The sequence below is a fragment of the Impatiens glandulifera genome, chromosome 3, assembly GCF_907164915.1.
Source record: "Impatiens glandulifera chromosome 3, dImpGla2.1, whole genome shotgun sequence".
Classification (NCBI taxonomy): Eukaryota; Viridiplantae; Streptophyta; class Magnoliopsida; order Ericales; family Balsaminaceae; genus Impatiens; species Impatiens glandulifera.
The window spans coordinates 4847299-4864358 of record NC_061864.1 but is presented as its reverse complement, the minus strand read 5'-3'; the positions used below and the strand labels follow the sequence as shown (position 1 = coordinate 4864358).

General features: G+C 30.0%; 1 protein-coding gene across 1 annotated transcript; it reads right to left on the bottom strand.

The window, feature by feature from the left end:
- Nucleotides 1-6030: 6030 nt before the first annotated feature.
- On the bottom strand, nt 6031-11274 carry LOC124928910 (leucine--tRNA ligase, cytoplasmic-like). Its single transcript, XM_047469162.1, has 4 exons — nt 11134-11274; nt 10818-11021; nt 8287-10349; nt 6031-7485 (listed from the first exon to the last, which is right to left on the bottom strand). Exons 3-4 carry the CDS (start codon nt 10328-10330, stop codon nt 6266-6268), a joined length of 3264 nt encoding a protein of 1087 aa, XP_047325118.1. The 5' UTR covers nt 10331-10349; nt 10818-11021; nt 11134-11274; the 3' UTR covers nt 6031-6265.
- Nucleotides 11275-17060: the final 5786 nt, after the last annotated feature.

Here is a 17060-nt window from a genome sequence, read left to right as displayed (position 1 = left end):
AATAATTATCATCTTCTCAAAATTATCAACAATCATTATTTTTTTCTCTCTCTAAATTTTTTAAAAACCTAATCCAAACAAGGCTCAAGGCTCGAGGCTCAAGTGATTAAAGGTGGTATTAGTAAGTTGTCCCATAGTTTGAAGAGTCAAGTCATTAGTTTCTTTTTAAAGCAAATACTCAAATAATAGTAAACATCAAAAACATTATTTCATTCTCATTTCCCAGATAAGATATAAAGAAGCATTTTTTTATGTTGATTACATTATCATGAGACTCTCCCTTCCTTTCTTAAACTCTTCAAATCCTACAAGTAATAGGAATGTCATTACTATAAAATAATCCAGATGTGACTTTTTTTATAAGTGCTCTTTACTTCATAGTTAAGTAAGTATGTAATAGTTTCTATATTTTTTTCATATATTGAATTATAATTGAAATTTTTGTATGATCTTGATCTTCTTCTGCGTTGTTTAGCAATAATTTATCTAAATTACATAAAAATAATCATTATATTATTTCAATATTTATATATATATATATACATATATATAAGACAAAGTTAATTTAATTAAATCAAATCAAATAAAATAACAGTAGATTTAATTCAAATATATATTAAATATTTATTTTTTAATAAACATAATGCATAATTAAAAAATTAAAGACAATGTCAATTAGTAACATATGGAATAATTGACTAACTTATGATTATTTAATTAATATTAAATCTATAAATTTCACCAAATCAATGTATATAAGTAATTTTGTTGATTAATTGACAAATGGATAAACAATATTTATTGTCATGATAAATAAACGGTTTAGATAATTTTATTTGATTATTTAATTATAGTCAATATAGGCTCATTCTCTAATTCATTTCATGATACGCGTCATCTTATAACCTCTTCCTCTATATTCCATATATATATATATATATATATATATATATATATATATATATATATATATATATATATATATGACTAATATAATTAAGCAAGACCATAATTAATGGTAAAACTAAAGACTATATATATAATATATGTGTGTCTTGCAAGTATATATACTCTTCAACTCTCTATTGAAACTCCTCCCAAGAAAAATAAAATAAATTTTGGTTATTTTATAATAAATTGAGATGTATTATGTATAGTGTTGTCTATATATATTTTCACCCACTTGATGACATGTGGATTATGATGTTTGAATTTTCTCATCACAAATTAAATGTTGCTAATAGTTTGAAAGAGAGGTACACAAAATATTAACGTTTGAAGTCAAATTAGAGACAACCTTTTTTAGGACAAGCAGCAGCAGCATGTATCATATCTTTTCTCACTTGATCAAGATTGAAATTATTAGCTAGTTGAAAAGGTCACCGTCAAGATAAGGGAGCCAAACTTCATTCCACACCTGCAATATATATCTAATTAATTTCTTGTTCCAACTATAATATCTTTTGTCAAACAAAAGATATGGAACATGATTGGTGGTGTACCGTGTACGAACTTAGATATCGTAATTACGAGAAGAGTTGTTACGTGTTAGAGTACGTACATATAGTCAATTCAAAAGATAAGATCGACTTAAAACAAATCAACTTTGTCAAAGTTATTTGATTTTTTTTTTTCAAATTGATATCAAGAAATTGTGATGATTGTTGATTCTATTGTATATTAATTCCAACAAATATGACAAATGGAAGTGTGGTCCTCAACGGAGAAGATGAGATATCCCGTAGAGAATTATTATCATAAAAAAAATACATGGATGACATTTTGGACTGGATTTATTCTATATATATATGGTCCATAAACTCATGCTTAAGGTTTTCTAATATTATATATAGAAGATTGAGTGAAGTTTAGATACTAATTTATTTCTCTAACTACAATAATAGTGTATATCTTCCCATAGTGAAATTCATTTGTAATTTTATATATTGTTTTTGTAAAGAATAAAATTACATTAGATAATAAAATATAAAAATAAGAAAAAAAATACAAACACGTTGTCTAATAGTTTATTGAGCTAGTAAGTACTCGAAAAAACTGATTAACTCATCAACCGATCTCACCGACTTTTCAGAACGAATATATAAAATCATTGTAATATTATGAATGAAACACATCAGACAATTACAATAATTCAAAGTTCGACGGTTTCTCTTTAACCCGATAGTCCACCAAAAGATAATCGAAATGATATGTAATTTGTTATATTAATTTGAGTATCGGGATAAAAGCTTAGTTAGATCTTGTATTTTTTACAATATCAATAAATTAAACAGAACCATAATTTGCATAGATAATTTGTCTTTAAACTTTGCAATTATTATATTGAGGTTGGAATTTTCGTGCCAAAAAACAAGTATTGGAACCTAGTTCCGTTTATTTTAAAGCAATATGAGATATTTCAAGGAAAAACTTAGGCAATAGTACTATATTATAGAAAATCATATATCCTTATGTAGACCTAATTAAGTTATAAATCTTAACCTTCCTACTTGTTTCTCTTCCATTTTGTCATGTTTTTCTTATGGTTTTCTGAAAATATATATTTTATTATAAAATGAGCATTCATGGAATAAGTATAGAAATTGGCTGGAATTGGGGTGTGTGTGTGTGGGGACTAATATATATATTATAACTTGATAGTGAGGTAAACAATTTGTTATGTAATTTCTGAATTCAGTGTGGAGCCATATTGATAAATAATGATAGAGAATTAATTAAACACAAGACAATTAATAATAAAGGAAAGAATAGACTCATAATTTTTCAATCATACATATAGATTCATCATCGATCTCCACAATAGCAGAAATTTACATGGGGCCGGGAGAGTATAATGTTACAATCAATCTACAAATATTATTATTTATTAGCATCAATATCAAAAATCAAAACTAGCTAAATTCTTCTTACTCACGAAATTGATATGAAGGAAAGGTACTCATGAATGACTAAACTATGGTACCTTCGTAAATTGTGGATAATTTTATCTTAAAGGATCGAGCTGCCATGAAGATTCTCGCACGTTTAGAAGGATTTCTCTGCAACTTCCTCACAGAACCAGATCTCATAGACAGAGACGAAGATTTTGATGATGATGATGCCAAAGTACCGATAGGATAATAATTGCCGTTCTTCACCGTCATCTGCACGCTGTAATCTTCTCCTCCATTGATGTAAGGATTATAACTAGAAACCTTCGCTGCTTCTTCTACCACAGGGGAGATTCGCGCCGTTTTACTCTGGCGACGGCCACGGTTTGAGTCAGAGGATGGAGGAGTTTTCTGGAGAGCAATTGTTGCTTTCACAGCCAAAGCAGCCATTTCTGATGCTGAGAGAGGAAGACGAAGCTTGGACGAAGGCAACAAAAAGTAAATCTGACCTGCCTGAAGAACATCATCCATATCCATCGCTTTTATATGCTCGTTGAAGTACAAGTTATCTGAATTGCAGACGAAGAAAGCCGATTTTGATACTCCAACCTCCATAGATTCCAGCTTCTGCTCGTCGATCAGGACTCCTGCGACGGTTATAGGAACTTCGTATTGCCTTAGCTGGCCGTTAGGTGAAACCACATTGGCCTTGCTGGATGATTGCTTCTGGAGATCAGATCCGCGTCGAACTGTAGCCGCCGAAGAAGATGATAAACAGCTTCCCATCTAATTTCGTTGATGATTTCCGATAGATTGATCGAGATGATTCTAGAGAGAGAGAGAGAGAGAGAGAGAGAGAGGCGTATGTATGGAGCAAGTAATGAAATGAAAGAGGTTTTAGTGGGAAAGGAGAAGGAGAAGGAGGTGTTTGATTTCGTAAGCGATATGGTCATAAAAGAAACATCTACGCTAGGCAGCTTTATAGACAAAAACAAATGGGCGCCACCACTGGAATATTATATCCACGCGTACTAACAGAAACGGTTTCTATTCTCTCTCCTCCTTTTTTTTTTTTTTTTTTTTTTTTCAAAAAAGTGGTTTTTTCTCTCTCTCATCTCTTCTCACATCAATGAAGAGAGAGGGATAAGCAATGACGTGGAACGCGGTCATCTGCACTTTTGAATGCATACAATCATAAAAGGCAAATTTTATTATTATTTTTTTATTGTCAAAACATAATTATTCTGCATTATGAAAGTGTAATAATATTATATTTATATAATCTTTTAAGTTGATTAAGTTTATTTAATACGCATAGTAAACTTATTAATTTATTTAAGTTGACTTCAACTTTATTTAATTTGATTAATTATATAATAGTCATATTTCATTTTAAATGATATAAAAATATAAAGTTTGTAGATCATGACTTAAATTAAAATATAATATTTTAATAGTTTATAAAACTAAAATTTATTAAAGTATAATAATTTTGATATTAATTGAGTTCATGAGATATTGACTCAATTATAAATATAAACAACGTACAATTTAGAAATGCAATAAGATTGAAACAAAATTCTCATTCAAGAAAAACTTATGGTCAATCTACTCTCATAAATCAAAATATGGGTAAAAACATTCACTCAGAAAATGATTAGCTAAATATTTCATTTTTTAGTTTGATATTTATTTATTTTTATATAAAAAATAAGTTCATATCATAAATTTGTTTTTATTTATTTAATCCCTCATTTTATTAATTAAAATATTAAAATACTTTTATTTTATTTTTATAAATTTTAAAATATAAAAGAAAATTATAGTAATTACTCTTACTTTAATTTTATAAATTTTAAAATATTAAAGAACATTATAGTAATTTAAAATTAATTAAAAAAAGTAAATAACTTACTTTTCATTTAACATAACTTTTTTTTTTTAAAAAGACCAATAAAAACTCAAATTACCAACATCAAACAAGCTTCTTTGTTTTTAAAGACCTCTACAATTTAAAAAAATTCTTATTTGACAAAAAAAAAACAAGTTGGTTGGGATTGTTTCATAAGATCAATTATTAAAATGTTTTTTTATATTTAAAATTTAATAAAAATAGAATAAAATGTATTTTATATTTTATTTGATAAATAAGTAATTTAATATTTAGGATGATATAATATAATTTAAAAAAATTAATAACTCAATATAATTTAGGTAGGAGAACACTGGCTTAAGAGTAAGATATATATATATATTTTAATTTACTTAAAAACTATATATTTTATTAAATATTGTTTTAGATTAAATAATATTTTATATTTTTTTAAAAATTTTTGCTATAAAATTTATGATGTAAACATTTGATATCAGGTCACACCCACTATCCTATCACACCAAAAATAAAATTCTAAATTATTTAACATAATTTAAAGGAGCTCACAATTAGTCTATTAGTTGTTTGTTAGTTGCACTCTACAATGTATTAAATATTAAGTTATCCATTTATAAAGGTATATAACTAATTAACTAATAGTATTGGAATTTGGAAGTTTTCAATATATAATTCTTTCTATTAGACAAGCAACATTACAAACACAATAAATTATTAACAAAAAAAAAAGGTAGTGTTATATAATATTTCAACAAATTCTCAAATAAATATATGAATTCAATTTTATTATATAAAGTCTGTTACAATATAATAAAAATAGTAAGAGCAGCAGTGTCACCCAAATTTCTTGAATTATTTTTTTCTGAATATTCAATTTCTTGTTCCTCAAGACAAGAGTAGTACAATTGACAAATGAATGAGAAAAGGTCATAAAGTTCTAACAGTCAAACTTATTTTATATATATCTCTTTGACCGAGAGATATGGATATATTTATTTTATTATATAAAGATTTTATTCTTTTATCTTTAGTAATGCATGTTACTATATGATATTCAAATCAATATTAAAAAAATTTATGAGACAAAATACATGACTTGATGAAGTGCACATTAAGAAAACAGATCAATAGAAAAGACAAAGAAAATATAACTCCACAAATTCTGGTAAACTGGGAGAGTCGAAATAGTCAACCGAAATTTATTTCAATATTTGGTGTCGGTTTTAATAGTCGATTTTTCTGTTAAACTTGTAATCAAAGGCTTAAATAACATTGAATTTGTAAGTGTTTTAAGAAAGCAAAGTAGAATATCCTTACAAAATTTCACTGAAATCAGTCAGATACATGATTATTATCATCAATCTTTGCAAAAATAAATAAGTTAATACAGAAAACTGAAATAAATAAGTCAATACAGAAAGTTGAAAGAAAAAACAACCAAACAGGCAGGCCTATAATTTGATAAACGAAAGCTTACTCATACTCAGGCCAAGAAGATCGCGGTTGGATTTCCGGGTGATGGTGGACTCTGCTTTAGAAGTGTCGCAAAAGATCCAGCCCTCAATACAGCATTCGGATCAGTCATCGACAAAATCTCAAGTTGCTCAAGGCCAAGCTGACGCTTAATCAACTCCGAATTCTCCACAAGAACATCAATCTCCCCAAAAGGTAACTTGAAATCCAACGCTTGAAATCCAACAGTCGCCACCTCGTCTTTCTTAAATCTCATGAAAGGCATGCATAGTTTTTGAATCTGCTTAAAGTTTCCTTCTTGCCCAACCAAACTCTTCTTCAACTCTTCAAGAATCTCCTGATCAGGACTAAAACCACCAGTTTCCCTGACAAACTTACTTTGAAGTATATTCAAACATTCCTTCTTCCACCCATCGTATTGCTCGTTCACATATATTAATCCAACCTTAATTTTATCAGGGTTATTCGGCACATTTGTCTTACCCTTCTTCGAACCTGTAAGCTGTTTCTGAAGAAGCTTCCTCATTGAAACAATCGTGTCTTGTAAGTATTTATTCGCTTTCTTAAGTGTAAGATCGGGTAATTCAGCTTCGGGCCAGCCAGCTTTAATAACAAACCCTTCTTTCTTCAATAACTCTCTCCATATGTATTCAGCATAATGTGGACAGATCGGAGCTATAAGCCTCGTTTGAACATCCATGAACTGGAAAAGAAGAGTTCGGTTCATTCCATCCGAACCACACGAAAATCTGTACTCATCTCTAGCAGCTTGAAGGTCATAAAAGCCAGTTTTAAGAGCTTCCCTAAACATATAATCTGCATAGTTCTTCTCGGTTACACTAACAGCAATACTTATTTCATTCGAAAATACTCGATCAGCATATGTTGTTGGGGGAACATCTCGTAAAGAGGATTCAGCGCTAAGAACTTCCTCCATCCATGCGATTTCCTTTGTTAGACGCAATATTGCAGCATTAGCGGTTTCAAACACAAAGTTGGCATCGTCCATTCCATCTCCAGCGTCGGCTAAAGAGAACCTAGTGGCATCGGCAGAGAATTCCTGAATGGCCTGGCGTAAGGTCCTGAAATTTCCAGTTGATTTTGACATTTTCTCTGAGTTTAACATGATATGACCGTTACATCTGAACGCTTTTGGCCATTGATGTCTTGGAAGAAGTGCAGTGTGGTTGTATATGCAGAAGGTAAGATGGTTCTGGATTAGATCCTTACCTACAATATTTCACATTATGAGTTTGAGATCAGAATTGGAATCTACATAAGATCATAATTTATTTTTTGTAACCAAATGACTAGACCAGCTTTCAGGTAACTCAACTAATCCTTGAAGGAGGGTGGGATATCAAATTAAGCTTTTTTGGTTGATTTGGAAACATATTTTCTAGAGCTGGAGCTGGGCTTGGCAAGAAAACATCAGCAAATTTATGAATATATGTTTAATTAAGTTATGTTCTTGAACATTATCTCATCTAAATCATACTTAAAAAAAAGGTTTCTAAGAAAATTTGTGACATGATCTTGTCCGAACCCAGCTCCAGAAATTGTTTCCAAATGGACGCTCATGAATAACCCTTTCATCAACCAATTCTTTCAAATCATTAACTAAAATACTAAACTACAAATATTTCTTACAAAATTACTTTATTGTTATAAAAATGATATTTTACAACTTGTTTGACAAGGGTTATTTGGACTTAATCCAATAATTCTTTATTTCACCATCAATCAATTCATCAGTTAAATCATTTATATCATCAACTAAAATATCAAATGACCATTACTTTATACTTAATAAAGTTTTAAATATTAATTATATACAAAAGATATTTTGTAATCCACTTTTCCATCACACAATATCTTTTTCAAAATAACCCTAAATAAAACAAGCTCTTAGTCATTTATCACACATAACCCCCAATAATCTATTTTTTTCATAAAAAAGATTTTTTCCAAAAAGTCTAATCAAAAGAGAAACTACATCAAACAAGTTCTTAGTATTAGAATAGAAGATACCTGAAACACGGAGGTCAAAAGGATACCAGTACTCAAATTCGTTTTTCATCTTATGAAGAAGAGACGAAGGTATAGTTGACGATTCCGGAAATGGGCCATTGCCAAACAAGAATTCCCAGACATCTTCTGTAAGCTGTTCTGGTTTAACAGATGAAGTATCAGATCCATACATATCGCCCTTCTGTAAGTGGTGGCACACAGTGTAATATGCCATGTAAAGAGTGGAATCAGATAAGGACTCCACAAGAAATTCTTCATCCCATGGAATGCGAGTGCCTAACCCAAAACTTCGAGAGCAAGCCCATTGATTAAGCCAACTTAGCGTGTGCTCGAATCCGTGCCTTGTCTCGTCAGAGAAGAGACCCATTGAAGCTAAGCATTCTTCGGCCTTCTTTTGCCATTCAGTTTCTCCATAAGTAATATACCATTGATCGGTTAGTGCCACAACACACTCATCACCAGATCTCGACATTACTTTCTTCTCTGGTTCACTATAGATCAAAGCCAAACCCTCCTCCAAAATCTTGTTTTTAATCAGGCTCTTTGCTTCTTGGACTCTCATTCCAGAATATTCACCTGCAATCATGGTTCCCTCGTAGAATCCTCCTTTATAGATTTTCTTCTTGGCCTCTTCCAGTTTCTGCTTCTCATTCTGGCTCTTTATTTTCATATCCAAGCAAATTTTCTCAGCAGATTTATCCCCAAATTCGGGAGTGTTTATAATCGGAATAATGTTGAACGGCAAGACCCACTCATCTTTCAAACCAAACTTTTCTCTGAAAGCTGGTTTCGATTTCAAGTCATGAAGAGCCATGAAATCATCAGGGGAATCACTGGGTACACTTGTAACGATCCCAGTACCCTTGTCAGTTAGAATTGACAACATAGGTAAGGAGTATATGACCTCGTTGAAAGATAAAGGGGATCTCAAAGGCAAACCTAGCAGATCGTTCCCGCTCAGCTCCAACAAACACGTAGGTTTCTCAGGAACACGCGATAACCTTTGGTATGCCAGATTAAGTGCTGCCCTTTCTGTAACTATAAAAACATCAGTTTCATTAATTTCATATGCTCCATATTTTCCATCAGGCAGAACCCAGGCATTGGTTTGTCCATACATAGTCTCTGGTCTGAGAGTTGCAGCAGCAAGATATACTCTTCTACCCTCCAAAACAGACATCTTAGGGGGGAAAGGTGAAATGACTTCCATCTTGATAAGAGTATACTCTTGAGGAATGACACCCTCACCTGACGCCCGATCATGATCTGCACAGGGTTGGCCATCTAATGGTGAATAAATTGTGTGTCTCAAATCCTTGACTATTTTACCCAACTTCTTTAACTTTTTCACTTGCCACCGCACAAATGAATCGAAATACGGATTCATGTCAGTTGTAATGAAAGTCCGTCTCCAATCACAGCCTAAGCCAAATGCCTTAAGGTCTTCAACAGCTAGAGGGGGGAAATAAGATAGCCAGTTATATGGATTTGCAAAGTTTGCAATCTCCTCATCAGATAGACCATAACTTTGCATTATTTGCCATTGGTATTTATCCCCACCAGCCTTTGCTGTTGCCTTAGATTTCTTCCCCTTGAATTTATCAGGAACTGACTGGTTTTCTGCAATAACTTCCTCTAGCTTTATTATCTCTTCAATTTTCTCTTCAGGAAAAACTGGGGGATAACCATATTTATCCATCTCTCGACGAAGTTTGTCAGCCGACGCCTTGATGGGCATCCCAGTGCAATGAAATGCAAAAGGTAAGAGGACATTAGCACCTCTTAGCCTGTGATATGCCGCAGCAAACTCGAGCTTTGAAAGAGAAAAGGCGTGACCCAAGTGAAGATAACCATTCATGTAAGGAAAAGGAAAGTTGCCAAAGAATTTTTCGCCCGGACCAGGAGGTGCATCTAAAGGTTCAGCTCTGAAGACTTCCTTTTCATCCCACCACTTCTGTACCTTTGTCTCAATCTCAAGAAGTTTATCTCTTCTAGCAAAACTCTTCCCAACATCTGTTGCTGTGTCTTGACCAGAGGTTGCCATATGCGTAATTTGACAAAAACTGCAGGAGGAAGAGAAAGAAACAAACTTTTATCAATACTAATTAACATTTCAAGATGTACATCAGAATCATCCGTTGCATATCTCTTGCAAACAACCTTGCACAATTACACAGGAATTTAATGACTAACCCACAGAAGCAGAGGGTATTACATTTTTTAAAGTAAAAGCACACAATGTAAGGATTCACATCAATCACAAAATTTGAACATAATAATGCAAAATTCAGATCTTTAACAAGTTTGACACTACAAATATCAAAAAGCTTATAGATCCGAATGATGATATCTCGAGTACTTATGAAACTATTGTTCTAAATGTAATGAAAAGTTGGAAAACATATTAGTAGATGCAAAAACGAAATGAAGAGAACTGAAGGGACTATCATTTTCCACTAAAATATCCATTTTCAAAAAAATATAGTTAAACAATATAGTCAGATTCAATATCAATAGAATTTAGCAAGAACCTCAGAAGTTCTCTACTGAGAACCTTCCGAAGGCGGAGTACTGGAAGAATACTTGCTGAGGAGAAAAGCAGAGCCGCAGAAGGAGCTCCGCAATCAATCAGGCTAAGGAGGAGATAATTTCTACTCAGGGCTTAGCCGAAATGACGATTGCTGAAGCTTGAAGCAAAGGAGACGGCTCCCAGCTGATCCAACCGCCACAGCTTTCTGAGAAGTGTTAAAAGAAACTCGTTTTCAAACAAAATCCTAGTTAAATCGCGATTTAACACTTGTTGGAATCGATAAACGAGGTAAAATCAGTATTATCCGACGATTTTACCTTAAAGATCTGTGGACGGGTGTAGAAAAGTGTGTGAAGGAGAGTAAGAGAAGATCTATGAATAATCGAAGAAAAATGTCTGAAGAAGAAGAAGATTAGAAGGCCGCCATTGATGGAAGGAAATAAAGTGAGAGAGAATGAGTAACTAGGGTTTTTTTAATTATTAATATAATATATATTTATTATTCTCAATTTTATTTACTTATTTATTATTTTAATATATATATCTATAAATATTAATAATTTTAATTATTTTTAATAAATATAATCACTATAATATATTGGAGATATAATATCGATAAGATATAAGATATTATCACAATCATAATTTATTATGTTTTTATATTATCTTTATATTATATCTTTATTATATTATATTTATTAATTTATATATATATATATATTTATATATATATATATATATTTATGTAAATTTGTAAAATTACACTATAATCTAATAATCCAAAAATATAAACAATATCAACATACATACCTTGGGCCGTGGCAGAGTGCAGTTGTTCTCCTTGTCTTACTAGAATCAATCCTGTCCAATGTAGATTTCTGTTCTTATCATTGTTTCTGCTTCATTTACTCTTTGTTTATACTTTTATATTCAATTCTAACTTTGTAAGAATTGAATTTAATATGAAGTTGTATGTTCTTAGACTATTACTAAATATCTTCTTAGAAAATGTCTGAAGGTGAATTTGGGATCCTATTGTAAGCAATTAGGAAAATTGTGGATCTTTTGGAAAAAAATCAAACACCTTTTAAGTTAGAGGTTTTACCAATATAATAAATTATACTTCACTAAGTTAGTTTAAGTATATTTAATTTTTTTTTGGAAAATAGTTTAACGTCATTTCATTAAGAACTTAAAAGTGGGAGAAATAGTCAATTAACAAAATTAGACAAACTCTAGTTTTGATTAAAATAATTAAACGACCTTAGAGTATCAAATTAGAAAAAGAAAAAAAAACAGAGATTAAAGCATATTACATACAACTAAAGCATACCTTTCATACTAAACATTTTATTTTCATTGTAGCCAATATAATTTCCACTACTTTCGGATCCTAATTTGCTGATCTCGTAGCTCATTTACTTTTTCTAATCACTTGTTTGGCTCTATACTTCTTTATTGGTAATTGAATTGTTGAATTTGATAATGATTGTTTGTGAGCATGACTTCATTCCTTTGAATAATTTTTTAGTTAGAAGAGTCACCACTACCACTAATCTGATCATTGTATTTATAATATAATTAAAGTTATGGTAGTTGAATTTTTATTATACACTAAAATATTTTGTATAGTTGGTTTGAACGAAAAATAATATAAAGTACAAATAATAAGAATCAATATTAAGATAATTTAAAATCACACGAGATTTCCTTTCATAACATTTTAAAATTGAATTAATTTGACATATAATGATTCATGATATTTTTTACATTAAATATATATATATATATATATATTTATATATATAATTAAGATTATTTTATTTAAATTAATATTCAAATAAATTTATATATTTTTTGGTTCAAAACCAGATACGACATAGGTGGTTTTAAACTAGACCTATAAAATGGAACAAACTAAATGAAATTCAAAAGATAAATTATAAGAGAATATTAAAAAGGTTGCGTAAATATACAAGATACATCTAATATATATATCAAATTATTGTCCTACTAGCTAGTGTGTAACAGCTTTGATATTAGAAATTGGAAAGCCCTAGTTTTGTGTTTTATGGGACATCTTCACTAAGTGGTTGAAACTTGAAGGTGGTATTAAAAAGTTGTTGTCCCATAGTTTGAATATATAATCAAATCATGATTAGTTTCTTTTTTAAGCAAATACTCAAAGTAATAGTAAACATCAAAAACATTATTTAATTCTCATTTATCTTAACTCCTAAGCTCTTTGAAGCCTACAAGTAATAGGAATGTCATTACTATGAAAGAATCAAGATTTGACTCTCTTTTTTTTTTTATAAGTGCTCTTTACTTTATATAGTTAAGTATGTAGTGGTCTCTATATTTTTCATATATTAAATTAAATTGAATTTTTTGTATGATCCTCTTAGTTGTTTAATAATAAGTTATCTCAATTGAATACAAATAATCAATATATTATTTTTACAAAAATCGGGGACAACAAATATAGATATTGAGGTGAATTTGGACCTTGTTCCTTTTGGATTATTTCAAATTCATATCAAATATCTCTTAGGATAAGAATTTATGTGAACAAGGTTAAGATTTCAAACACATTAGGACCACTAAAAAATAATAAATGTCAAACAACTCTTCCTTATTATTTATCAATTTTCACAATTATATTATTAATTACCAATATATTATAAACTATATATATATATATATATATATATATATATATATATATGTTTGATTAGATTTTAGAGATTAAGTTGTAGACATAAGTGTGTAAATGCATTCTTCCTAATTGGGATATTTAAATAATTGATTTGATTTAGTTTATGAAGTGTTTTTCCTCATTTAAATGAGAATTGAACTTTAGCATTGTAATTTGAGCTACATTATTGAGTTATTATAAAATAAATAATATTAAGTTATAAAATTTTAATTATTGGGTGTCAAATTTAAAAAATGACTAATATTTAATGAAAAAGTAAATAATATTTTTATTGATAAATAAAATTTATTGTTAATGTTAAAATTGGTTATATGCTTGCATCAAAATTTTGATGAAATAGTAAGTTATTATAACTATTTCAGCGAAAAAATTAATGTGTATAAATCAAATTAAAATATATTTAAGGTTTAACTAATAAATTGAATAATTTATAACTAATAAAAATTATAAGTTAAAACAAATATCAAATCAAATCAAGCATAGTTAACTATTTAAATAAGTTAATCCTATTAAACATATATTACTTTAGAGAGACTAATTAAGCAAGAAAATAGAATAAAAGAAATATTTAATATAATGTAAAGTAAAGAAAAAAAATAAGGACAATAAACTTAATGTTAACAAAATAAAATATTATTTATCTTACAAAACACTGTACGTACGTACTAGTATTTTATAAATTTTAAAAATACATTTTAAAATATTTTATACAAAAGTATTTTATAAATATTAATTTTTATTTTCATTGAATTGAAGGCAAGTAAAGACTGATCTTAATTAGTATTGAGAGGGATTTGACAATAATTTTAGCTCATACAACATGATTTCAAATTTTCCGTATATAATTGATGTTGTAATATTTTTTCCTAGTCTAAAATAAAAAATAAAAAAGTTTACGTGTCTTGCAAGTATACTCTTACAAAAAAAATAATAATCTACAATTATTGACCACACCATTGAAACTCTTCCCAATAAAAATAAATTAATAAATTTGATTATTTTATATATCAACGGTTATATATGTTTAAGTTTAAATTTGATGTATTTAATTGAATAGGTCAAAATATATATATATATATATATATATATATATATATATATATATAAAAGAATTGTGACCAAGAATGTTGTATAATATATATTCTTACATTTGTGGTGTATATATATATTATGAGAAATGATTAGGTGAGGGAATTTGGTAATTTTATTTGCTGAAAAAATCAAATAATTTCTCTCTTTTCTCTCTTTCCTCCCACTTTTACATTTTTCAACCAATTAAGTGATGTCAAGTCATTCCCTCACCAAATTCTTTCACTCTATCACTCCTCATATATTATATATATCACACTTAACATTTTAAATGAACTAGCTATATATAGAATACTAGGATAAACACATACATGTGAATATGATGACTTTTAAATAAATGTCACATACAACTAATAGTGCCGGCCAATACCAACAACCTTACCTAGCTATCTAGCTACCTTCTTATCTCCCTTTTATATATATTTATTCTTCAATGTTTTGGGGTTCATTTTAAGGGAAATTGGACTAAATGACCCTAAAGATATGGGTATTTGCGTCCGTGGTCACTGATAATTAAATTTGATCTGGTGACCATTTTATTTTTTTTGGACGAAATTACCATTTTCGCGTAACGCGAACTGACTTCGCGAGACGCGAAGTGAATTAGGTTAATATAAATACTTAAAATTTTCATTTCCTTCATTTTGCTTCTCTCTCTTTCTCTCTCTTCTCTCTCCTCTCTCTCTTCTCTCTCTGTTCTTGTTCGTCGGCCGGCGACGGCGACGGCGAAAACTTTGGCGACGAGGACTACGATTATGCCCCATGAATCTACAAAAATAAGAAAACCTTAACCTGAATCGATGTTTATAATACAGATTTATGTTCTTATTTCAATATCTTCATTTCAAACCCTAACTCTAACCCAAATCGATTTATGTTCATGTTTCCAGCATCTCCATCTGAAAACCTTAAATCAATTAAATCTGTTCATATTGGTTCATACTGGTTCATATTGATTCATATTGATTCATTTTTTTGTTCATCTTATTGTTCTTATATCGATGATGATATTTGTAGATCATATGGGTTCTGTTTCGCGAAGTGCTTCTCGTTACGCGAAGGGCTTCTCGTTACGCGAAGGGCTTCTCGTTACGCGAAGGGCTTCTCGTTACGCGAAGGGCTTCTCGTTACGCGAATGACTTCTCGTTACGCGAAGGGCTTCTCGTTTCGCGAAGGGCATACTACATAAGCACTACGAATACTAAAGGGTTGATCGTCATGCAAACCGGTAATACTACATACACCCTTGGTGCTTTCATTTGAATTCTTAGTTTTAAATTGTTAAACAAACAAAAGAATTGGAATTGTACCTCTCCCAAACACAGTTAGTGTTTTTTAATCTGAATTTCAGTTTGTGCATTTTGATATGAATGCTTCTAATGTTCACCCCCATCATGTGTAGGGAAAAATCCCGTGAAAAGGGAAGAAATAGAGAGGGTGATAGGGAGAAATCTCGTGAGCGATCTTATGAGAAGCCAAAGGATCGTGAGGAACCGGAGGATGAAGTGGAGGGATTGTATGAACATGAATGTCGTCGACGAGGACAAAGAAAATCAGACAATCATAATAATGGGCGTGGTGGTGCGCAATATGAACAACTAGAACAAATTGACGAGGACAAAGAAAATATTAGGTGAATGATTAGGTGAATGAGAACAATTTTTCATTTCCATAATAGACTACCACCAATATCCAAAGAAAAGATATATCTTATTTGTTCAAATAATAACTAGACTGGTTCTCCATTTTTTGTTTTTTTTATAGCTTTATATATGATAACTCTCTAGTCTAGTTTGAAACTTCTTGGTGAGTATGAATGATAAAAACATTACATTTTGGTGAGTTTTGTCTTAAATTTCTATCCCAAATGTAAATAACAAAAATATGTTTATCATTTGATTTCTTTAGGTGACAGGATGAAAGTACAATATTACATTAATAATTAGAAAAACTTTATATATATCTGATTAAAAAAATAAAAAAGACAAAAGAAATGAAGCCTCATTTTAATTAGAGAATTTGAGTAAATGAAGCTTATTTTAATGTCCATTAGGATTAAGTTTAATAATGCAAATTGGATTAAAGTCCCTTAATATGAAAGGGAAGTTTATCCAAGTCCAATCTCAATTTCTCTATGTCTCCCCCTTTTCAAAATGCAATTCTATAAATAAACCCTTTAACATATAATTATAGAACACCTAAATGAAAACAACTCAATTGTATTTACTATTGAGAAAATCATTCATCTATAACGTCGACACTTAGCCGGTTTCCGTCTTGCTGTAAGTACTTCTTCACTGAATCCAGACCCATATGACGAAACATAAAGCCCTTCGCGAAACGAGAAACCCTTCGCGAAACGAGAAGCCCTTCGCGTAACGAGAAGCCCTTCGCGTAACGAGAAGCCCTTCGCGTAACGAGAAGCACTTCGCGAAA

What these genes read in the sequence shown, in the direction of transcription:
- LOC124928910 (XM_047469162.1), bottom strand. Translation starts at nt 10,330, where the DNA reads ATGGCAACCTCTGGTCAAGACACAGCAACAGATGTTGGGAAGAGTTTT. An exon ending in TTTTGACCTCCGTGTTTCAG is followed by an intron (nt 7,486 to 8,286) that starts GTATCTTCTATT and finishes GAAATATTGTAG; the next exon opens with GTAAGGATCTAATCCAGAAC.